The following is a 25603-nucleotide window of genomic DNA, read 5'->3' as shown; positions in this document are numbered from 1 at the left end:
TTTTCTTATTTCGAGCGATAGTGGTTACGGACACCGGCGGCGGCGGCGGCGGCGGCGGCGGCGGCGGCGGACAACTACGCCACCAAAAACGGCCGTTGAAATGATCTCATAACAGCTTTCGCTGTAAAATGCACTGCAGGATCAGATTTTGCCGCTTTTACTCGCCAGGCTGTATCTTCTGACGCTACTGTCGCATCTCGAAAACTACACTGCTGGGCGCCTGTCACTGATCCCGTTAATGGGAGGCAATCGCCGGGCAGATTCCAAGGGCTGATGTATCGGCTCCCTGAAACGCACCACGAGAGCACAGACAAGTCAAAGATAGGTACTTTTAGAGCGCCAGCGAACGCCGGTTGTGGTCCAAGGGCCGAGTCATAGTCAAGAATTGATAACGCAAACAAAATATATTCTCAGTTAAGGCATTACAAGCATCACACGAACATGCACACTTGGCTGGTTCAACCCCAATACAGCTCACGTGAATCTAACAAGCAATGCGGAACAATTAATCACATGCGCTCAAATCCAAGCACTCGAGAACATTTGAGAAGCATTAAAGTCCTTTCATATCCACGGACTTGACCAGTCCCTCCACGTAGACTTTATCGCTGAAGAGTTATTCTCCTTCGCAGTCGGTGATCGCATCTCTCCTCGGCGACGCTCTTAAAAACTTTTCAGTGCTCTCACGGCGTCATCTCTCCATACTTTAAAGATCGATTGACGGCACTATAAGAACACGTCATCTCTCGCCGACCAGACTACACTCTCACTGAACAATCTTTTCACTCCGCTCACTCCCTTATGCCCATCCGTGGCCGTACACTTATATAGGGTCGCACCTGGGTTCGCGAAGCTTCTAGGTGCCTCCTCTGCACTTTGCACAGCGAAAGCTTAAGAAAGAGCGTGATCCTTCTCGCACTTTCGTCTGGTGGCGGCGGCGTCCCTCGGCATTGCATCATTTCTCCTTTCCTGATCTTTCCACATTTTACGCGAGCGTTTGACCCGAGCATGCAGGTTGTCGGCGGCCGTCTTGAGAGGGGCTTTTGATACTTGTTTTATTGCGATAACAATTATATGGACAGTCTCGGCTGGTTTTTGCCGTCGCCGTCGCCGCCGTCATGCACCGTATATGTCGAAGTGTATATATATATATATATATATATTGTAAGGAATTAGGGGTGTGCGAATAGTCGAAAGTTTCGAATATTACATTCGAAATATTCGTATTCGATTAGAAAATCCTGTATTCGAAGTTTGGACTATTTGATAACTTTGAATATGCGATTCGATTATCACGCATAAAATAACTCGTCTTCCACATTTCTGCTGCGTTCGTATCGCTAAAAACGTTGCCGAGAGAAGCGATAAACATCGTAAGTACACGAAGGCACGATATCTGCCTGCGACGAGCGCCCCAATACGTATGATTTATTGCTGGTGCATCTCCGGCGTGCAGCGCTGTTGTCGATCATGGAACCGTATATTTTCAATATTATGCGGCAGTAACGTGCCGCACTACCGCACTACCACTCGTTCACTATGCGGGACCGCTTCTGAAGAAAGACAGTGAGCATGTGACTGGAGGCGGACTGTAGGCACCTTCAGTTACCCCAGTCTGGCAAAGCTTTGCCCCGTGTAACTCCCTATACCAGCCACTTCTGCTCCAAGCGAGCGTGCCTTTTCACTGACAGGGGGGGGGGGGTGTCTCTGTTACAAGGGAGCGCCTGCTGCCTGATCATGTGGAGCAATTCATATTCCTTTATGATAACATGTAGTCATTACTTTCATTGTACCGTGATATCTGCGTGTGTTGTGATGTGCATTCTGCTAGCTTGGACATAGTGTTCTGGAGATAGCAGTGTACGTTGTGTTGCCAGTCAGGCTGTTAATGTTGTTTTTTTTTTCAAATAGCTACATGTTCAATAAAATATTGTTACTGTGGAGGCATTTTTCCTTTGATATTCGATTCGATATTCGAAGGTGGATATTCGTATTCGTTTCGTATTCGAAAATTTTGATATTTGCACACCCCTATAAGGAATGAGAGACAGAGACAGCACCCTTGCTGCGGGCCGGCTGTTCTATTCTCTTCGTCTTCCTTCGCTTGGCCCTGGCCGGGCATGCGCCCGTGCCCGAGCGCCGCTGTCTACTTACACTCGGCCACGCTGCGAGCACGGTGTCCTGCCAAAAAATGACCCTTCACTGGCGGTGGTAGTTTCCTCGCTGGTAAACCACTCAGAGGTCCTGGGTCCTGAACCATCATAGAGACGCCGGCTTCTAGAGACACCGATGCTTCTGGCGGGCATTGGCTGCCTCGCACAGGCCGCTGACGGCCACGCTGCGACACTGCTTGGCGAGCTGCCGAAGTTGTCTCTGGCGGGCCGCATTGACTGTGCCTAGACGGTCGGTCTTGTGTACGTGGTGACTTGGCTAGCTGCTGAACATTCTGGGGGGCGGCGTTGGCTGTGTCGCGGCGGTCGACCTCGGCCACGCAGCGACGGCGTAACATTCTTGCGCTTGTCTTGGATGACCTTCTTGCTCAACGGTGGCGTATTGGACCCGTTGTACATCATTTTTTCCATCCCTTGTAGGTCTCGAGTCATGTGCTGTGGGCCCTTCCCTTTCAGGGCGTCTCCTGTGAGCATGTGAGGGTGCTTCTTGTTGTTTTTGAGCTCACGTTTTCTGGTTTCCTTTACCTCCACACCAAGAAAACATGGGCGTGTCCTGGGAGCTTCCCGATGGGTGTTGTTAACACGGCCACTCCTATATTTTTAGTCTCCCGTACAACAAGGCCATCGAGTGCGCCTTGCGTAGGTGACTGCTCTAGAAACTGAGGAAGCGGCTCCAGTAAGAAGTCGAGCACGGCAATGGAAGCGATGGGTTCTTCCGGTGCCTTCAGTGGAGGCGTGCCAAGAACGGCACGCCTGTGATTTCGTAGCCGGCCACCATACAGTCTCAAGGACCTCCTACAATGCGTTCGGAACTGCGAAGAGACAGTCGTCGCAGGCACCTTCGACCTTCCCTGAAGGGTCGCAGGCACCTTCGGCCCTCTATAAAGGTTCAGTGCAGCCCGCTAGCGCTACCTTCTGCAGAACACAACGCCAGGTCGCAGCGTGGCCGCGACCTGCAGCCACAACGAGACAGCCAATGTCGCCCACCAGAGTGTTCGGCAGCCCAGCAAAGCAGGTCGGGGCGGCCACCCAGACACAGCCAATTCCGCCCGCCTAAGACGTTTGCGCTTACGGTGCGACGGCCGTCACGACATAGCCTATGGCGTCCACCAGAACCATCAGCGCCTGACTTCCAGAGCAAGTTACAGCGAGGCCGTGACCGGCCTCCGCGAGGCAGCCAATTCCGCCCGCCAGAGCATCAGTATACTACGGATGGTGGCCCAGGACCTCTGAATGTTTCCACCTGCGAGGAGAGTACCACCGCCATAAAGGGGCGATTTTTGGCAGGACTCCATGCTCGCAGCGTGACCGAGTGTAGTGAAGAAGAGCGACGCTCGGGCACAGGCGCATGCTAGGCTAGAGAAGCAGAGGAAAACGAGAGAGAGAATAAGAACAGCCGGCCTGCAGCAAGGGCGTTGTCTCTGTTCTCTTCTTCCTTACAATACGTATATATATATATATATATATATATATATATATATATAAGTGCCAAAGAAAAATAATTCAGAAAAATGCTTCCGAAGCGCGGAATCGAACCAGCGACCTCTCACTCTGCAGCGCGTGGCGCTAACCACTACGCCACAAAACGCAGACCCTTCAGGTAGTTAACGGCGAGCGTTATATACACACCCTTTACCGCTGGCAGGACTCAGAGACGGCAGGCGCTTATACGCGTTTCTTCATTAACAGCGAGATGGCGCGAGGAGTGCACCGGGCGCATTTAAAAGTCGTCGGCCAGCTCGCTCGCTTCTTCTAATATTTGCGCAGCGAGAACCTTGCCCTTCCGCTGTCTGCTCGCGCGGTAGTTGCTGCCGGGGGGCAGATGTTTCTGTAGCGTAGCAGCGCGTTCATGACGGGCCGCTTTTCTTGCTATCCCATTCATTGCTTCGACCTTGCGGCGAAACTGTGACTCTTTCGTTCCGCGCTCTCCGTCGAGGCTAACCTCGGCACCCGGATGTCATGCCATCGTTTCAAATTGGCGACGCGCGCCTAATACGCGCTCTTTCGTCACAGCGCTAGCCAGTTCTCCAGAGCTACCGTCATGCTGGCCAGGCTCTGTGCATCCGTACTCGTCACGTGCCCTTAGAAACTTTTTTCTCTTGCTACAAAACTTAACATGGCTGCAAAACATATCAAGAACAGAAAACTAACAAGTTCTTTTATTCCCGTGTGGCGGACTGTGTCCGCGAGTGGCCCAGATGAAAACAGCGAAACTTCATCTGCTACTCCTGGCAGTACCGACCATTCCCCGAAAAGAGCTGACGATGACTCTAGTCAATCGAATGTTCCGAGCTTACCTGACTGTTGGAGCGCAAAACAAAGCGAATTCTTCCTGAAAGAAAATGACTGGCTGAGCGTCACGGACGGAAAGCTGAAATGCCTCCCATGCTCGAAGGTAAAACATCTGGGCAGCCAGGGACGAATCCCGACAGAATGGATTGGTAAAAGCGTTTGGAGACACCAAACATCAACGACAGAGAGCCTTGCGCAAGAAGATATGCCAGTACAGACAGACAGATGCCCACCTCAAGGCTTTGGAATTAGAGAAGACAGCAAAGAAAAGAAAGCTCAAAGAATCCTTCATGGAGCAGTACAGTGAGCACAAGGAAGTCACACAAAAAATATTTCTCATTGCTTACAAGCAAGCCAAGATCTGCCGTCCATTCAGCGATTTCGGGGACGAAATTGGCGTGCAAATCGCCAACAGCGTGGCCCTAGAAAGAATTCTACTCACGAATGCCTCCTGTGCCACATTGAGCATAACGATCAGCAAGCACTCGACATTGATTGTCTATTTACGCTCTAGCTTCAAAAATGCAGAGCCAGTCACATTCTTCCTGGACCTTGTGGAGGCTGAGGATGCAACAGCAACTGGCATAAAAGATGCCTTATATTTACAAGTTTGCATTCGCACAGTCTCACGGTGGACGTGCTGAAGGAAAAGCTGATCGCGTTTGCATCGGACGGAGCTTCAGTTATGCTCGAAAAACAATCGGGCGTAGCGAAGCTCCTTGAAGACTCATTCCCTCACCTCATAACATGGTACTGCTCCACAAATCGTTTAGAACTAGCAGTCGGAGACTGTCCGAGATGTGGAAGGGATCAACCACTTTAAAATCTTCATGGATTAAGTTGTACTGCTTGTATAGCAGTTCCCAGAAAAACCGTAGGGAACTTGAAAGCTGTGCAAAAGAGCTCAACACGTCACTTTTGAGGATTGGACAAGTTTTAGATACCAGGTGGGTGGCTTCGAGATTTCGATCGGTACATGCAGTGATGAAGTCCTATGTACCGTCACTTTTTGAGCAGTTCCCGAGATCTTTGGCGAGACACCAAAGAACAGAGTCAATACAAGGAGCTCCCAGAGAGCTTGTCGTCGGCTGAGTTTGTAAAAAATCTGTCACTGCTTTCCGAGCGTTCTTTGACCTTACAGAAGACAGGAATCACCTTGCCAGAGGCGCACAACCTAATCACACGGCAAATAGCATTTTTACAGCGAAAGCTGTTATGAGATCATTTCAACGGCCGTTTTGGTGCCGTAGTTGTCCGCCGCCAGTGTCCGTAACCACTATCGCGCGAAATAAAAAAAAAAACTAAATAACAAAACTTTCCAGGATGGAACGGGGTTCGAACCTGCGCCCTCGGCGTGGGAGCCCCGTATTCTACCTGAGCCATGCCGCTGCTTGAAACTGCCTTGCGAAAAGACATTATACAGTCTTCATGTCGGGAAGGAACCACATCAACATATGTAATATAGAGTGCTAGAAGAGTAAAATAAGAACCAGGCTTCACACTACGCGAATTCTGTAACCAGGCGTCACACCATGCGATTTGCGCAACGAGTGGGTTGTTAAATGCTTCAAACCCATTACAATGGTCTCTGCCATAATTCTTCATCGTCATCAGGCACAGCATCAACAAAGTGCACATAATGCCTTGCAGCTGTTTAGCGGGTACCACGGTTCCCAACAGAATGATGAAAAATGGCTATGGCTGCTTCCCTACTTCCGATAAATTATGGGTTCCTCACAAGTGCTTGTCAAGGAAGCCGATGATCCCCTGATCCATTTCCTCAGGGTGTGACTAAAGTTCTTCCTCTTCCCCGCCCCCTCCCTATTTCTCACGTTAACGTATGTATATAGTGTGGCGGTAGAGTGAAATAACAACAGGGCGTCACACAACGCGAATTACATAACTGGTGGGTCGTTAAAAGCTTCCAAACCATTACAAAAGGATCAACCATAATTCTTCATCGCCATCAGTCGTCACGTCAACAAAGTGCACATAATGCCAAACAGATGCCTCGCTTCTCCGCAGATGACGAATCAGGCACAGAATCCAACAAAGTGCACATAAATAATGCCTTACAGCACACACCATCTGTAAGGCATTATGTGCAGTTTGTTGATGCTACGACTGATGACGATGAAGAAATTACGGCAGACCACATGTAATGGGTTTGAAGCATTCAACAACCCACTCGCTGCGCAATTCGCATTGAGTGACGCCTGGGTTACAGAATGACGAAAAATTTCACAGTGGCTGGTTCCCTACTTCACAAAAGTATGATTTATAGCGTAGTGGGTTCCCTCGCAAGGGCACTTCTATTGGATGCCAAGGAAGCCCATCCAGCTCCCATGATCCATTTCCTCAGGGTCTCAATAAAGTTAACTCTCCCTCTCTCTCTCTTTCTCACTTTAAGGTATGTTAATTATAAGCATGGTGGGAGACTTAAATAACGACCGGGCGTCACACAATGCGAATTGCGTAACTAGTGGGTCGTTTAAAGCTTCCAACCCATTACAAAGGCCTCAGCCATAATTCTTCATCGTCATGAACCGTCGCATCAACAAAGGGCACATAATGCCTTACAGATGGTACTTCGCTTCTCCGCAGAATGAGGAATAATATCGCGGTGGGGCTTCCCAACTTAAAAAAGAACAATGACTTTGCTAGTGTGCTTTTATTAGTAGCCACAAGAGAGTTTACAACAGGCTCTAGAAATACCGCTCTTCCTGCTTGCGCTGTGACTGTGCTGCGCTTTCCACGCAGGCCTGGCATTTTTTTTTAACACGAAATTGTCTTATGCCGGGGTCCACCAAGATTTTCATGACGTATTTCCGTCACGGAAGTACGTCAGCAAAATGAACGCCATCAGATGGCACAGAAAAAACTATAAGAAAAATTTCCGTTGACGGGAATCGAACCCATGACTTCCCGGTCGGCGACGATGGCTGCCGGGCGTTTGGCCCACTGAGCTACCGCCAAACACATTATGGGGGGCGACATTAACGCGTATTTTCTTTCACACAATTGCCTCACAGTGCTCTTGGATGGATGGATGCTATGAGCGTCCCCTTTACAACGGGGTGGTGACATCTGTGCCACCAGGCTCGAAAAAAACAAACAAACAAAAATGCGCCGTTGCAACGAGCGTCCCATTCGGCGCGTTTCCCATACAAGTTTAATTTCGTCAACGCTTTAGCACACCGTGAGGTGGCGGCTTTAGCGCAAGCGTAGCTCATAGCATCCATCCATATCGACAAAGAGCTCTCCGACGCTCGCCTGGCTGTCGCACCGCGTTCCCTGCTCGCCTTGTGAGAAGTAACGCCAAGCTAGAGGGAAGACACGATGAGCGTAGCGTTTCTCTTCGCATTTCACGACGCTTTAAATGAGTACATACCGTGCAGTAGTGTTTATTATGTGCTTTATACAAAGTATGGCGGTGCAGCAAACGTATACACTGATGGAGCTACCACCTCATGTCCTTCCGCCGCCGCCTTTGTCATTCCGCAATAGCCGCAGCTCGAAGTTTCAAGTTAGATCACAAGGCCGCTTCAACTGCTGCGGAACTTGTTGCTATTTGGGAAGCAATACAATTCATTTCCGCAGAGCAGGCTCGAAGATGGACGATATTCTGTGATGCCAAAGCTGCTCTTCAGACCATCCATTGCATCATGAGACAAGGCCCGTATCATACTTTAGCGATAGAAATTGCAGAGCTTATTGGCAATGCTATGAAAAATGGGCATCATGTAGCATTCCAGTGGATACCTTCTCACTGTGGCGTGATGGGAAATGAGAAGGCTGACGCCGAAGCTAAAACAGCTTTACATAATGCCCCTGAAGTGTGCACTGCATTTTCGCGAACAGACACTAACGCCTTACTTCGGCAAGTAATGCGCAACTCCACTTTGGAGCACTGGAACCAGAACGCCGGCACAAGCGGCTTCATAAATGGGACCCAGAAATGAAGTTTGGTATGCCTCACAAGCTCAAGCGAAAGATGACATGCATGATTCACCGCATTCGTCTTGGTGTGGCATTCACAAGACGCTATGCCCACTTGATCGGCGTCAGTGACGCAGGTCCCGATTGTGGTCATTGTCAGTTACGAGAGACACTTGAACATATATTTTGCGCCTGTCCAGCGTACGCACGAGAACGACAGAAACGATGAGGTTGAGGTCCTTGGCCTCTCGATTGGGCAAGCCTTCTTACAAGCCATCATACGTGTTTGGTAGGAACAATATTCTCATCTCCCTACCTTACCCATTAATCGATGAGGCAAACTATTGGACCTCTCTGCCTTTCTATAAATTAATTCTCTCTCTCCTCTCTCTTAGGTCCTTGGCCTGACGTATTTGTTAAAGGAGTGGTCAGCAGCACAAGTGTGCCATCTGTTCAGCCACAAATACTAAAAGGTATTTAATTGAGTTTTGAAGCAGTGCCGGTCGAAATATAGCAAAAGACTTCTTACAAGCCAGTTCTGGCCTAGACTGGATGCACGTGTTTGGACCTACAATATATGCGACTTACCCCAGCGTCACAGTGAGATAATTAGAACAATATTGCTTTTTTTCCCGACAAGAACTACAACGCGACGGAAAAAAATCGAAAAAAAATTATTGTAGTTGGACAAAACGCCACAAGATGTCCTACGGGCTCCCTTACCAGTTGCTGCTGCTGCTCGTCAGCTCCGGTAACCAGGTGCCCGCAAACGATAGGAATACAGACGAACAGCTCTCTGCTGCCGGGATAATATTCTTGGACAGATCGCTCCCCTGTCCGTGGGATTGGTATGCCTTGAGAACCGGTGTTCCCGATGTAAATACAGTGTAGTACATCAGTAGCAGGCCAGAGCAATGTTGTGAAATGCTTCCTTCTATAGCTACTTTACGAATGATCAGGCCGATGCTGCGGCCTCTGGCGGAAAACTGCCTGGACAACGGCTACAAGAACAAAATCTACCGGCGAGAGAAATTACTTTTCTCTGATTTTTCTCTCTCTCTCTCGCCGCACTAAGCAACGCATTATCGAGGAAACAAGTCGCAACGCTCGCAAACGAAACAGCAGCACTCTAGCAGAAGCTGATGCCACTGGTTCTCGCGGTCTTGTTTCTAGACCATTGCGCGCTCTTCGGACTGCCTCCGGTTCACCATATTCGTCTCGCGCTGCGGTGTCTATTATCACGTATTTAAGAGCAAAAAACAGAGGTTAAATTTTCTGTCAACTTCTGCTACCGCAAGGGTTAAATCATGATCATGGGCGTTTGTCGTCGGTATGGAGATGTGCCACTAGGCGTCAACGTGAGTGCGATAGATCCACAACAAGCTTTGCTATATCTGCCAATCACCAGTACACATTGTACAAGCTGTCACAATGCACTATAAACAATAAACTACTTTTGTGGCGACACGTTTCACTTTCATGTTATACCAGTTCCTATGAAGGAGGGATCAGCCATCTTTTGAGGCCAGAAAATTTCGACCAGGGAAATACGCAGTTGAAGCCAATGAAACAGAAATGGTGATGACGTTCAAGGGCGTGGAACTACACCGCAATCCAAAGCAATTTTACCAGAGCTTGGCAGACAACATGAGGACGCGGCTTCTTACAACCCAGTCTTCGCGTATAAGCAGTAGCGGCACTGTACAACAAAATGTTGCTGCTTACAAACTGCTCATCGACGACATAAAGGTATTGAATCCGCGTTCATGGCCCGATGATCTCGACGTCCTTCACGGCGCGGACGAAGTGCGTCGTCTGGCACAAAGGCTTCGCGTGCACGAGAATAACGCCGTTCAAGGCATGAAGGGGTACTTCGAAAACGGTGGAGAGAATGTTCCTTGTTTACTCAAACCTGTCGGGACGGCCACTAAGTGCATCCCTGTTTCAACTGCTGACTGGTGAACGAGGACTCAGTGCCATGAACAATATAATGACAACGTCCGGGTCATCGCTCTCTGTTGAAAGGCTGTCAAAGCTGCTATTCATCACAACGAATGGCCCACCGCTGCAGCGACTTTGCCCTGATTCTTATGTAAACAGCGCCGTGGTCTCGTGTCCTTTCTTGTCCCGTCGTTTTAGCGCTGTTTTTCACCCGTAATCGTGGTTACTGTTCGGTAGGCACTCTTCGCATGACGTCCGTGCTCCACTTCGAAAACCACATGTGTGGAAACATGAAGAGGACGATTTCTGGAAGATTTTTTAGCGAGGACAATTCTTTTTCACGTGTTTGTAGCAAGTGCAGGTCACATGTGCAGATTTCGCAGAATTTCGTATCGTTTGAATGTATAATAAAATTATGCGAAAGAGAGCGGAGCTAAGCAACTTCAAAATTGTTATACTGCCTAACTTACGTAGGGTGCTTCAGCTAAAGGGAGCCACGCTGTGAAAGGCCTGTAATATATTGCTTTGCTTTTAACAGCTGAGCTAACGGTATACCTGCGACAGATGATCTGGAGTGCAGCGTTGTGTGTGTAACGCCCGCGGTATCTATGTGTGTGTAGGTGTGTGTGTGTGTGTGTGTGTGTGTGTGTGTGTGTGTGTGTGTGTGTGTGTGTGTGTGTGTGTGTGTGTGTGTGTGTGTGTGTGTGTGTGTGTGTGTGTAAAGTACAGAGCCGAGAGAGAGAGAAAGAACTAGTGAGTGTGCCCGCAATGTACTAGTCGCCATTCTATGAGCCCCCCCGCCCCCCTTCCACTGAATGGAGACTTTAAGCCCTGTGATTAGGGCAGCTCCACATGATGTGGTTTAAGCCTGCTGTAGAAGAGGCGCAGAATTTACAAGAGGGAGTAGGTAACTGCAGGGATGACTGCGGTGGAGGAGGTAAGGGGAAGGAAAGGTGTGAGTCTGCAGCTGTCGCCACAGATTTTCACGCTTGCGCGGGGATTGGCGTATGAGTGGCGGAAAGGTTAAACGTTCTAATCGGTAGTGTGTGCAAATGTCGCGAAAAAATAAAACTTATAAGACGATCCCGCGCTGAAAACGGCGCCTCCTCCGTAGCGAGTTGCGACACATCGAATGCTTGCGCCCGGACAGTAAATCTTCGGGCACTGACATGAGGCGCCTCGTTTCCGCCAAGGCCCGGATGCGCGGGAGTCCAGATTAGTGCTACAACTTGACTTGATCGAGGGGATTGGCCAAAAGCAGGGAAAGGGCTGCTTAGCTTAGAGACGTTGCCCCTCCGAAATCATGTATGGCTGCTTTGGAGTTACGACAACAGTGGAATTAGGAGTTGTGAGGACCAGGACTATGACCGCCTCTTTCGAAGAAGAGGCGGGTATGGAGGCGGCTGCAGCGACCGACTACATTCATCGGTTGGTGCTAAGACAGACATGAGCATATGGCGTGCGGTATGCATCCTTTTTTAGCATGACTCCTACCTCTTCCTTTCGATTCCAGTGAAATTACCGCTGTCTATAGAAGCAATACGTGAATAGACCAAAGCTAAAGACCTTATGCTTCCCGACTGCTGGAAGAAGGAAATGCAGTCTACAATGTGAAACGTGGCATCGTGCAACCCGAAGGAGAACAAATGTCATATAACAACGTTCGGAGGACAGTTCTCTAAACCATTGGTTCTCAAACTGGGTTCCGAGGAACCCAGGGGTTCCGTGAAGGACATAATAGGGTTCCGCGAGCGGTCAGAACTAAAGCAACCCGCTCCCGTTTTACTCCCATTAGCACCTAATTATTGAAACAAGCAAATTTCTATTGAATTTTGCATTTAACGAAGCTATCGCACGCCGCATCCTCGCACCTGGTGTCTGCAGATAGCGAGAGACCTACGTCCACGTGTTAGCAGCAATAAAGACTCGTCGTCTAGTGCGCGCCACTAAACTTGCACAGTTTGCGGACCCGTGGCGACAGAACACGCGGAGCGCTACTTCATGCTCGTGAGCGTTCAAACCGGTTCAAATTAACGGGCATCTGAGCGCTTTATTCGTGACTCATGGCGCGTCGGCGTTCACGTGGCACAGTTTTCATTCACGGCAAGTTGCCACTGCTCTCTGTCGGTTTTGTGATCAAAACGCGCAACTAGCGCTTTGATACGAGTAAGAGGCATGGCTTCACGCCGGCTGTGGGCTACACGAGCACTTAGGCTTAGCTTTACGACCAGTGTATCGGTCGACGGCCGTTTCTTTGTGCGACTGGGATGCGTCCATTTTGTTTTGCAAAAAAGTAAAGAAGGCGTCCGTACGTCCGGCGCTTGTTTGCGTGAACACATTGCTTACGATCGCAAAAGAAGAGCAGGTCAGCGCGCGCAGTATTAGTGTGGTTGCGCACATCGAGAAGCGTTATTACCCCCCCCCCCCAACCCCTTTCCATTGTCTTCATGTTCAAAAAAAGGGTCATGGGTTCCGCGGCGCCCTGGAAAAGCTGTTTGGGTTCCCCAAGGCCAGAAAATTTGAGAACCCCTGCTCTAAACAACGTCGGTACACAAGAAGTTATTGCAGCAAAGAGATGCGAAGTGAAGTGAAAACAAAGTGTATAGAGACGGCAATGTAAGGTCAGCGCCGCGACATAAAAAAACAGGTGCGGCCTGCTGCGTGGCGCCGAAACGCCGTCCGGGGCCTAGTTCTCCTTGCGCCCGCTCTGGCGCCACCACACCGGTCCAGCTGTTCACGGAGAAGCGCTTCGACAGCCGCGTTTGTACGCCCGACACTTACCCCAATCAGGCCGTAGATAACGCGTTTTATAGTTGCACATTACAGGTTGAATATTGAAGTCGTTATTAGAACTGCCGATTACCCCACACATGTGAACAGTTTGCCCTAGGAGTACCAATGTTTTGTAGAGTGGTCCTCAATACTCTCCACGAATGCTGCCCGTTTGACTCCACTGAAATGAAAGTGTCACTCAATCACTGATCCCGTTAATGGACAGGCAGTCGCCGGGCAGGTTCCAAGGGCTGACTTATCGGCCCACCGAAACGCACCACGAAAGCACACACAATTTAAATGTTGGTCCTTTTAGTGCGCCAACAAATGTCGGTTGTGGTCCAAAGCAAGCGTTAGAGCCAATAGTGGACAACACAAACAAAATATATTCTCAGTTAAGGCAGTACAAGCATCACGCAAACATTTACACTCGGCAGGTATCAATTACAACACACAACGTCACTTAGATGGTGTTTAAAACAACGGCAACAAACTTACCGTGCTATTCACCTTGAATATTCACCAAACGTGCGCAGCCCACAATTCTTCGAACGTTTCTCGAATATTTCTCTTCCAAGAAACACTCAAACGAACTCCAGCTCTGGTCACCGTCATTCGGCGACACTCTTTTAAAGGGTGCTCCCACGGTGTCATCATTAGATCATCCAAGATCGGCTAACCGCACTACACGACTCGCACGAACAACGTAACTTCTTCGCCGACTTCACCATATACCCTCCGTCGTCTCTCGTTTGAATCCTTCCTGTTTCGCGAACATTCCAACTGATTGTTCGCCTCTTAGCACGTAGCGCCGCGACAGCTAGGGGAAAGCGATTCGTCTAGCCGGTTCGTCTGCGGAATCGGTCGGTTCCACTTTGATTTCTTGAATTCTACCGATGTGCGCGGGTGTTCGGGTGTCGCGACTGCGACGGCGTCTTCGGTGGAGAGGGTAGGGTCTCGCCCTGGGCGCTTTTGACGATGGTCTTTTTTTTTTTTTTTTCGTTGCGCGCATCCGTTGGGGGGTAGCAGTGGTAGCAGTCGGCGCTAGTGGCTTGATGCTGCAGTCAGGATGCGGAGGCGCGCGCCTGTTTTAGCGCTCGTTCGCGAACAGAAAGAAGTGCTCTGTTACGAAATTACGTTTTCCGGCACTGTAGATCGCATGGGAACACGTGGTACATCACAGTAGCGTCTTTTCACACGTTCGAGTTGCACAGCGGCACACAACAGCTTCGCGTCATCACACCGCTAGAAAAAAACGTCTGCCACACACGCGCGCCACCAAAAAACCGTACTGAGGTGCAGGAAACATGAGGCAAGCGGCTCACATGCGCGGTCACACACAAGAAATACACGATAAAGCACAAGAAAAGCACACGGACACGCATAAATCCCGAGGCCACCACATAGTAACACGAACCGGCGTCTGCCTTGCGGACCGTACTAGTGGCGCTCTCACCCAAAACAGCTGCCGCTCAGCCGACCCGCGCTCGCCCGTTGACGGCGACGCGACGCAGCAGGCCGCACCTGTTCTTTTATGTAGCGGCCGTGGTAAGGTTTTGATGAGGAACATTTTGTAGAGAGCACCGCCGAAGCGGGAAAGCGGGAATTTAATCGGAATTACAGCGCAGGTGGCATTCTAAAATATCGTTTTTAGCGCGCGTCGATGCTCCCAAAGCAGACGAAGCTGCAGCCGATGATCCTGCCAAGCACGTCACAGCGACTGCCGCGCCAGTTTTCCAGAGGTGGGCCTCACGCCCAATAGCGGTTTTTTATGTTTGACGATAGTGAAATTATCAAGAGTTAGGTATTTACAAAAGGTGCCCGAGGTCTAGTGCAGAGAGCGCGGTCGTGCACTCATTTATTGCCACAATAATTTAATTTAGTTCCACGGATGAAATTATATGCTCAGCAAACATCTCATTAATTTCACCGACATTTAATTCTCTATTCAGAATTCCGCCCAGTTTTACCTTTCCGACGAACAGAGGCCAGTCGCCAAGCTTTCGAATGACACGTACACGCATCCAGTGATAGCAACATTGAGTGCGGGCAAATGATCGCTCCCGTGCGCATTAGTGAGGATTTCCCATTCAAAGTGGATAAAAACATATGGTGACGAAAACGCCATGTGAGGGAGCTAAATTTATGTGCACACGGCGAAAAGCATGTCGGACTGCACATGGTTCGAAAAAAAAAAAATTTTTTTTTTCATAAGTTGCCCTCTTGGCCAGTTCTATCAGTGCCCCGAAGATAAAACGAGCATTAAAATCTCCTGCTAAAATAATTGTTTCAGGCAGTTTTTCTGCAACAGTGACATTGTTGCGCTGACGCAAGCCGCACCCGCTCGTCAACCTCAGCTCGCCAGCAACATACAGCGCCGCCACGCGGTGCATACACGCCGGTTTTCTCCACCGCCGCTGGGAAAGCCGCGCGTTCACGAGTCACGACACTAGCTAAACATTACGAGCCAACTCGTATCTCAACTGCCGTAACAAGCAGGAACTCGATAAAGCGCAGAAAAAAGTAGCGCGCACGTCGCACACCGAGTTTGCGAATCTCCCTGACAAGATTCTGCTCGTGCCGGGAAAACCCTACGTACTGATCTCGAAATTGACACCATCGACGGTTTCAGAAAGATTTAGAATTACACCGATCGCTGCACAAGAACCACATTACAGTTTCATTCGGAGGCCGTGCTCGACATTATACATCTTACCTCCTGTTTCCGTCTCTTCGAGAATGCTGCTGCCGGTGCCTGCGATTCGTTCCGTTCGTAAACGAAGATAAACACCACCACGCCTGGCCTTAGTCGAGCACATTTAACCGGAATTGCCATTGCACGCATTAGCGGTAAACTCTGAGGTAGTCACTGTCACGAAAATGTTTCGAGATGAGAACAGTGGTTCACGAAGGATTGAAATTAATTCCTTCCACAGCAGCGATCCACCGAGCAGCTCGTTTTTGCTCACATGGGAAGTTGTGAAACGCTACTTACATCATCTCTGCCGTTGGTTCTCGGACAGCCGTAAGCAGAGCAAAAGGCAGGCATGGTGACACTGTGAGACGAAGTTCTCCGTAAGCTTTTCTTTTAAGCGTAAACCATAAACGCAGAGTGGGTACGTTAGTTATTTAGGATAAGGAGGGTGACTGACGTGGAAGACATGCACACGGTGACGGTGCGAGGGGCCGGGACGCGTCTCTTCTACGGTGCCACAGCGTAAACAAACGACCCCCATTCGCGTCTCGTGGGCGCTGCCATGTTGGCTCACAGAACGAACAAACAAAAGCAAAAGTTACCAGTCTGGTTGCGCGAATAAGGTCACGTGATGGTCAGCGACCAATAGCGGCCGCAGCGTCTGTCCTGTCAAACATATAGTCTGGATTCGCCCGCAGCGGCTGAAAGGGAGTGTAATACTTTCTGATCCGACTGGCAGGCGGCGCTGCCGCTGGCTGGTGAGCGCTCAACTCGAGCTCTTGCGCGCTTCCCTGCAGCGCCTAAACTTATTTGAAGTACGCTTGTGGCGCGTTATTTTTACAGTTAGGCTGAAACTAAAATTTGTCGGTCCTACGTACACGAAAACTCGTACTCCGTATGTGCCACAGAAATTGGGCATTCCCTACTTCCACCACGAGAAAAAAAGCCACCTAAACATCGCCCAACGATAGCGGTGTCACCACAAACGGTGGTCCCATGATACTTTCCAATTTGATTGAACGCTATCTCAGAACTGAGTAATGAAGCAAAATATAGGTATGAGTTTCCAAGAACAAACTTATAAATAGTGGCAGTTTGGAAACCTGTCTTCAAACATTGCACAAAAGAACAATGGCACAGGTTAATATCAGGTGCTTATTTAAGTGAGGAATATGCAGCAAAAGGGACAGTTGGGCTAGTTGGTTTGGTACACTTTGAAACAGCGCAAAAGACGAAAGACACAGAAGAAGACTGAACAACACGAGCGCTGACTGAGTGTTTTATTCAAAGAAAACAGAAAAGAAAGTGAAGGAAAAGAACAGAAGATGCGCGCGTAACCTATGCACATGACAAAAAGGCTACAGGCTTGCAGCATCATTAGGTATTATCCAAGTAAGTCAACTCGCATTCCAGCAACGCAATGGACGGTGTGCTAACACACGCGTCGCCATTTTGGCAGATAGCGAATGTTTCAGCTATATCCCTTAAGCGAGAATCATTGTGCCCGAAAACGGTGGTCCAGCGGCAGAACTCCCGCAAATAAGAAACGGTAAGAGGATAGCGGTGATTCTGTATATTCATGGTATCTCTCACCGCATAGGGAGAGAGAGAGAGAGAGAGAGAGAGAGAAAGGTTAAGTGTAAGGCAGGGAGGTTAACCAGAAGTTTTTCGGTTTGCTACCCTGCTCGGGGGAAGGGGTAAGGTGGGATAGAAAGGTAAGGAAGGAAAAAAGAACAAAAAAGCGGAAAAAAAAAACGCACACAGTCAAGCACGGGAGCATCATAGTCGTTTAGCGAGGTCGGTTGAGCGGAGAAATTTCAGCAGCGCCTTCGTCGCTTTCTGGTTGGAAGCTAGAACGTTCCGGCACTCCAAAATTGATTGTTCAGAAAGCGGCTGGTCATCGAGACGTGCTAGCGTTCCTGAGAGCTGTTGTCTTTGGGAGCTATAGTCAGGACAATGACACAGGACGAGCGCAATGGTTTCCTCGCTGCCACAGTGAGCACACGCAGCACTGTCTGCCATTGCGATTCGGTAAGCAAAGCTGTTCGTGAAAGACACTCGAAGCCACAGGCGGCAGAGGACTGTTGTTTCGGATCGGGATTCCTCCGTAATAGGAACTGGTTATGACACGAATGTGAAACGTGTCTTCAAAGACGTAGTGCTTATTGTGTAGCGATATATGAGAGCTTGTACAGTGTCTATGGTGTTTGGCAGCAACGTTTGACGTGGATGCACTCACGTTGACGTCTAGTGGCGCATCTCCATCGCGACGACTAACGCCCATGATCACGATTTAAGCGCTGCGGTAGTTGAAGTTGATAACATATGCGTATAACTGGACACAGCGCATCGTGGGCCCGCGCAAAGATGACATCAACCAGCACATAATAAACACTGCTACTCGATATGCGCTTGAAAGCGTCGTCAACTAAGGAGAGTAACGGCACGGTGTGCGCTCCCGAGTTAGGGTTATCAACGCCTCTGTTATGCATACACTACCACACCGCGCTTCAGCACCGCGGGAGGCAGAGGTTCGTACTTAGTAGCCCAAGCCACGAACGCGCGCTGGCGTTCCACGTCCCGCTGGCCTCTGTGTCACTCCACCGAGGCAAGACATTCGTCCGTCGACATCGCTGCCTTTCTGCTGCGCTTACTGCAGCAGTTTTATTATTCGGTGCTATCGCACTCGAAGCAGTCGGCGGCGAAACATCGTCGGTGCATGCGGAAGCTGCACTACTCTGACAACGAGCAGTCACACGCTAACACGAAGCGAAAGGCAAAGAACGTAACTGCGTCTAGGGCGACTCCCCGATACTAGCGCGGCCAGTGTTTTTCGCTGCTGTCGAAACGAATGAACCATGGCCTTCGAGACTGCGCGCAATCCCCGAGGCCATGCTTTAACTGCGTCGTCGTCCAATCGTGCTGTATCGGCACTAGTAAGTGCCGAGAACGAAAGTACGAGTTTGTCCCCTAGTCAGATGTAGGCCTGCCGACGTTGAGAAATAATCTGAGCACTAGTTTATAAATTTTGTTTCTCTGTTTTCAGTGTAGCGAATAAAGCGTTGTTAGCTATCTGAATATCCTGCGTGTAGTAGGGTGGCTGGGAAGAGACTTCAGCGCGCGACGCGACTATGCGCATTGACCAAATGAGAAAGCGCTCTTAACCCATCCTACTGCTCTTAAATCCCGACTTTGATTGTACCTGCTCCACTCGCAACTTCAGTGACCGACCCTGTCCACATCGGCAACCTTTCACGTCACCTTCGGTGCAACGACCGTTCCACCAACCTGAGCGCGCTTTTTTATCGCAGAACCGACGCTAGTATCACCGACATTTTCGTGCCGCGGCTCGTAGATGCGTGTCACCCTGTTCGTAGCGCATGGTACTTAGGCCGATCGTCAATAACAGCGGCGGGCGATCACGGCCAATCGTCATGCCGCCTGTTCTATATCACCAACCGAACCACAAGACTGCGTTTGCGGGTAGACACAGGGGCAGAAGCCAGCATAATTCCTGCTTCCAAAGCTGACCGGCGTCTCCGTGCGAAGTCAACTCCTCTACAAGCGATGAACTCTTCTGTCATCGCAACTTACGAACAGAAGTCCCTGGCCCTCGATTTTGGCCTTAATAGAAGGTTACAATGGCTACTTTGTATAGCAGACGTGCGCTATGCCATCTTAGGAGCCCATTTCTTAAGGCATTTCATCTGCTCGTGGATTTGAGCCGCTGTCGCCTGGTGGATAACATTACCGGCTTGTCGGTCAACGGTTTCTGTCACACGCTAAGGCCCTCAACCCCACTTTCGTGAAACTACCTTCTTCACCGTATACAGCTCTATCCAATGAGTTTCCGGAGATTACTACACAGTCTCGGATGGATAAGACCCCCACGTACTCTGTGACCCATCGCATCGTTACCACAGGCCCACCTGTTCACTGCATTCCTCACCGACTCGGTCGTGATAAACTTCCAGTAGGTCGCAATGACTTCCAGCGTATGTTTCAACTGAAGATCATTCGTCCGTCATCAAGCTCGTGGTTGTCGGCGCTGAACATGGTTCCCAAGGAGAACGATGACTGGCGGCCCCGTGGTGATTATCGTGTACTCAACGCGGTTACCGCTCCAGACGGATACTCGTTACGAAATATTCAGGACTGCACTCCCTTTTTAACCGGCAAAACAGAGTATTCGAAGATTCATGCCGTGAAAGCTTATCACCAGATCCCCGTTGAGCCTTCTGACACCCCCAAAACGGCTATAAGTACCCCGTTTGGCCTTTTTGAGTATTTAAGAATGTCTTTCGGTTTCAGCGTTTTACAGCCGAAGTCACCAGAGGCTCACCGTTCTGTTTCGCCTATATAGACGATGTTCTCGTCGCCAGCAAGGACGCTGAAACAGAAGGCGCATATACGTGAACTTTTCACACGACTTCGTGATTGCAATCTGGTCATCAATGTTGAAAAGTGTCATTTCAGGGTCTCGGAGATGGCATTCCCCGTACATCGGATCACAAAAGATGGCATCACTCCTATACCTGACAAAGTTCAAGCTATCATCGACTACGCGCCACCAATGTCCACACGAGTGTACGACATTTTCTCGGACTCGTCAATTTTTATCTCCGTTTCATCCCTACATGCTCCACACTGCTGCAGCCTCTTCAAGCACTACTGTCTACTTCTAAAGTCGAGTCGGCCGCACTTCCCTGGGACACGGTCGCTGATCAAGCCTTTGCCGCCGTAAAGACCAAACAGACAGTCAGGGCTGGGCAAAGATACTTTGAAATTGTATCGGGATACGATACAAGATACTCAGGCAAAAAGTATTTGAGATACAGATACAAGATACTACCGCAATAATTGTATCCGATACGATACTTGCCAATTGTCTTAAAGGGCCCCTGACAGCCGATTTTTTGTTTGTGACATTTATGTTGCAATAAGTAGGTCTATCTCTTGTAATCACGGAATGACACCGCAAATGCTCCTACGTGATGTCTAATTAATCCTAACAGCGTTAATTATGGTCATTTTTGGTGTAGGTTCAAAACGCGCGCCGATAGAGGATAAGAAACGAGCGCCGCGCCGCGGCGGTCGCGCCTCGGGGCACGCGTGATGACGTGCGCTCAGTATTGGGTGACGTCAGCCACGCGCTTGTTGAACTGCCAGTTGGAGAACACACACACGGAGAGCTCACGCTGCCTGCCGACACGTACCGAAGAAGGAGAAGGTGGGAGAGCAAACATGCTTCGCAATATACTACAGTGCATGCACCGCGCATATTTCTGTCTGTGATCGCCGCGGCGATCGCGCCTCGGGGCACGCGTGATGACGTACGCTCAGTATTGGGTGACGTCAGCCACGCGCTTGTTGAGCTGCCACTTGGAGAAGTTCGTCTGCTCGTCGAGCACGTGGTAGACGATGTCATCGCTGTCAGACGCAGATTCGTGGCCCTACTCATCGTCTAACAAGTCCGACGATGGTTCGCAAGTGGCAGACGCTGAGGTTGCGAATGTTTTGAACGGAGGAGCCTGGCAATGCAGCGGCTGAAACCGAAGACGTCTCCTCGCCACAAGGATCGCGGCTGCACTTTTTTCTAGCGCTCCGATGCGTTCACCTATAGTGGACTCACTATGCGTTGCTCTTTTTGCTGCCACCCCGCAGTTATTATTATTTTTTTTTACAAGCGTCCAGTGCTGACAGCACTGCTCGGCGCCGCCGTTGAAGAACGACGGGACGCCGTGAGCTGGTGTATCAATGGCGTCTGAAATATGGTAGCTGCGCCTTAGTCGAAGCAGCTGTAGTGAAATATAAAGAAAAAACGTAAGAGTATGATAATAAATTATAACGATTCCAGTTCACTACAGACGCCGCTTAGACACCGCAGGTGTACGTCCTCACCCGAAAGCGCTTTCACTTCACTTGAAGTGAAGTGAAGAAAAGTGAAGAAAGCGCTTTAATTTTTAGGGGCGAAGCTCCTTAAAGCGGCACCCGTTCGTCCCTCGTAGTGGTGCGTAACCAGTCGTAACGCTAGTACCAGATCTTGACCTCCAAGGTGGTGCCGGTAGGAGATTTTTCCTGTGCGTTGTTGAACAATAAAAAATTCGCAGCGTGCGCGTTAACTAAAAGCCGAATTCTTCTGTCTCTCATTCCCCATTAGCAGCCATTGGCATGTTCCAGTAGGAAACGTTAATAGAAATAGAAGTGTAAGTGTTAGCTAAAAGCCGACTTCTTCTGTCTCTCATTCCCATTAGCAGCCATTGTTTACCTCCAAGGTAGTGCCTGGTGAGATTTCTCCTGTGCGTGATTAAACAATAAAAATTTTGTTCAAAACGCCGTTGATTGATGAAATAAACCAACGAAAGACGCCAGATGTTTTCTAAAAGCAAAACGAAAGAACGCCAGATGTTTCTGAAGCAAAACGAAAAGACGCCAGCTGCTTAACGAAAGACGCCAGATGTTTTCTAAAGCAATGGTTTTCTAAACAATGAAAATTCACAGCGTACATGTAAAATTAAAGTGAGCTGCAAGTCGTCATAACTCTCATCGAACCTTTAGTATAAACGCGCCCGATCTCACGTCGGTGATGATGTACTGGGCAGAATTCACGGAAGATTCACGGTTTACCGATGAACCTCCGCAGATTCGCCCACTCATCATCATTCACTCCGTGGATATGCTGTGATTTTTTCTTTCTTCTAATGTGTTGACCTGCAAATAATAAGGACGAAAATTATCATCCCCAGCGTATGGTCCACTCTTCGATCTCACGCACTCGCCGCGTGCAAGCTGCTTAAAATTAGAATGAAATTATTCTCAATCGCGGGCACAATTACGTGTGTAAGTTGTTTCAACCTCCTGAAACAGCCGAGTACGATATTCATTGGAAGTTAGTCGAAGCGAACGGCATACACGTTCTCTGTTAAACGCGTTACACAGTTTTATTTGAAGGTGAACATTAGACAGAAGTCTGTCTGGTTGGGTAAGTAAACTGAGATAACTGATATTTATTCTCCAACCAAAGTTACGAAAACACGTAAAAGCCCGACGTTTCGGAACCAGCTTGGTTCCTTCCTCAGGGGGGACTGCGGCGGCTTGGCAGCGGCCTCTTTAAGGCACTCTTGCGGCGGTTAACGACCCCACGCATTACCGCGGAGCGTAGCCCATGCGCATACACTGGGGGGAGAGTTCCGAGGGAACGATTGATATTTTGAGTGGTCCTCTGTATGTGCCACGACTCCAGTAGCAACCTCCTCCTCCACTTGGTTTCACTTTCCAGGATGGCCGTTCCGTCGAAGTCTATTTTGTGGTCAAACGTCTCGGCGTGCTCGGCGACGGCGCTGCGTTCTTTGTTGAGCTTACGGACGTCGTTGACGTGTTGCCTAATTCGTTCGGGGAAGTTTTTGGTCTCGCCGATGTACGACGAGGGGCAATCGGCGCACGGTATTTTGTAAACGACGCCGGGAGCCCTGTCCTCAACAAAGAACCCCCTCAACAAAGAACGCAGCGCCGTCGCCGAGCACGCCGAGACGTGTATAAGATGGCTAACATGTATAAGACAACATGTATAAGATGGCTCCTAATAATTCCCATTATTATAATGCAAACTCAATTTCACTATTTTATTAAGCGGTAAAGTAGAATGGTTTGTACTGTATACTCAAAGTCCGCCGCGGTGGCCTAGTGGTTATGGTGCTCGACTACTGACTCGAAGGTCACAGGAACAAGTTCTGGCCGGGACGGACGAATTTCGATGGAGACCAAAATCGTTGAGACCAGTGTATTTAGGTTTAGGTGCACGTTGCAAAACCCCTGGTGGTCGAAATTCCCGACGCCCTCCACCACGGCGTCTCTCATAATCATAACGTGGTTTGGGGACATTAAACCTCAAATATTATTATTACTGTATACTCAAGGCACGCCCATATAACTACATATTTGTTTTCAAAATCTCCTTGGCAGAACAGTAAATTCAAGTGAAGTATAAATGTGTAAGCAGTAGCAAATATAACGCAGACATTTAAAAGTAGCAACAAAACAGAGAGCTTCTTTTGGCAGCCCTTTACAAAAGAGATATTGCAGCGACAACACCGGGAATAACAATAGAGACCTAGGTAATGTATCATATCCAAAAGAAGCGCAGATGAGAAAGCGTTTGTGCTAACAATCAAATTATGATTTCAAAAACTCTTTGTAAAAAGATGGCAGGAAGAAAACGACACGGTACACCGAGATATCTTTTGCTAGGCGGCTTGTTGTAATAGATCGAGCATGGGTATCGGTGGAGCTATAGTTCTTAGAACATTATCTGCATATAAGCCAATGTCATCGTATGTAAGGCAAACGTACATCCACGAAGTCCTTCAAGTCGCTGGTGTGTGAAAGCCATGAGACGCGAAGCTACTCCGTTCTTGCATTCAGATTTCGTAACGAAACACCACGCAAGAGAATCTTCAATAACGACACGAAAGCGGCATAAGAATTTCGGTGTCAGATGCTGCGCTCATTAGAGTGCGCGGCGCAGGACCGTGGCTAAGAGAAAGTGTCATGGAACTGACACAAATAAAACGAAAAAAAAAATATTCGAGAAAGCAAGAACTACGTGGGCTTGGTGTAGATGTTCGCGTGCGTGTTTGTGTCGAGACTGCGCGAGCGCTGCCACTTGACTCTGTTCCACCAATAGGGACGCGCAGACCTCATCACCTGCCCTCACTAGAGGGCTCTGGCAGAAAGATAAATTTATGTCGCTGCCCTTAGTTTTATTCAGGTAGCTTAGTGGCACCAGTACCAGATTCAGAAGCGGAGTTCAGCCAGCGATAATTGTTTCGCAGGGCGTTGTTGCGATATCAGTATTTTAATATTAATGCGAACTAACATACACTAATTATTATTGGGTCTAACAAAGAAAAACAAGTCCTTAAAAATAATATTCTTTCCTTCATTGATAGCAGTATTTTGTATCTTAAGATACACGATACATTATTTAAAATAAGGCGTTTAGGAGTAGCACTGGTTTATAAAACAGAGAAACAGTTACGACAAGTTACGTGCTAATGGCGGAACCAGCCTAAGCGCCGAGACAACCAAACGTCTTCTTCTTTTCCACCTGAGTGGTACCCTCTGCCTTTCCGAGTAGCACTCATCTTCTTCACTACATTTTCTTCCCCTCCGGAAAAGAGCCATCCTGGCGACTTAGGGGCAGGAGACGACAGAGGGGTCGTAATACGGTTTCAGGCGGTCTATGTGAACAGTCTCACGTCCACGGCGTCGTTGATCAGAGGACTGCGCAAGCGGCTCCACTACGTAATTCACAGGTGATGTTTGTTTGACCACACGGTAAGGGCCGTGATACTTGGAGAGAAGTTTCGTTGACAGACCAGGGCTGGTTGATGGGATCCAAAGCCATGCAAGTTGATCAGGGGCATAAGAGGCCGGAGGCGTCGAGCTATCCCGATGGTGTTTCTGGCGTTGCTGGTCAGCAGTAGTGAGGGAGCGGGCGAGCTGGCGACACTCTTCCGCGTATTTAGCAGTTTGTGACACCGTCGTCGACTCAGCCACATCAGGGCGGTAAGGGAGGATGGTGTCTAGCGTGCAGGAGGGCTCGCGTCCGTAAAGGAGGAAGTATGGGGAGAATCCAGTGGTTGTCTGTACTGCAGTATTATGCGCGTACGTCACAAAAGTGAGAACACGGTCCCAGTTGGAGTGGTCGGAAGCGACGTACATTGACAGCATATCCCCTAATGTTCGGTTGAATCGTTCTGTCATGCCGTTTGTTTGAGGGTGGTACGCGGTG

At 49.2% G+C, this 25603-nt stretch overlaps 3 protein-coding genes across 6 annotated transcripts in view; all 3 read right to left on the bottom strand.

The window, feature by feature from the left end:
- LOC125756203 (oocyte zinc finger protein XlCOF6.1-like) overlaps positions 1 to 16373 on the bottom strand; it is a 28075-nt gene extending 11702 nt beyond the window's left edge. Inside the window, exon 1 of the mRNA XM_049415142.1 lies at positions 16111 to 16373. Coding sequence (XP_049271099.1) covers positions 16111 to 16164 — 54 coding nt within the window. The 5' untranslated portion in view covers positions 16165 to 16373. The remainder of the gene's footprint in view (positions 1 to 16110) is intronic.
- The window catches only part of LOC119390650 (gastrula zinc finger protein XlCGF57.1-like), a 504324-nt gene that overhangs the window by 87754 nt on the left and 390967 nt on the right, over positions 1 to 25603 (bottom strand). The window lies entirely within an intron of this gene.
- The window catches only part of LOC119390659 (gastrula zinc finger protein XlCGF57.1-like), a 447432-nt gene that overhangs the window by 359666 nt on the left and 62163 nt on the right, over positions 1 to 25603 (bottom strand). The window lies entirely within an intron of this gene.

This window comes from Rhipicephalus sanguineus, chromosome 4 (genome assembly GCF_013339695.2).
Source record: "Rhipicephalus sanguineus isolate Rsan-2018 chromosome 4, BIME_Rsan_1.4, whole genome shotgun sequence".
Classification (NCBI taxonomy): Eukaryota; Metazoa; Arthropoda; class Arachnida; order Ixodida; family Ixodidae; genus Rhipicephalus; species Rhipicephalus sanguineus.
This window is presented reverse-complemented; position numbering and strand designations above follow the sequence as displayed.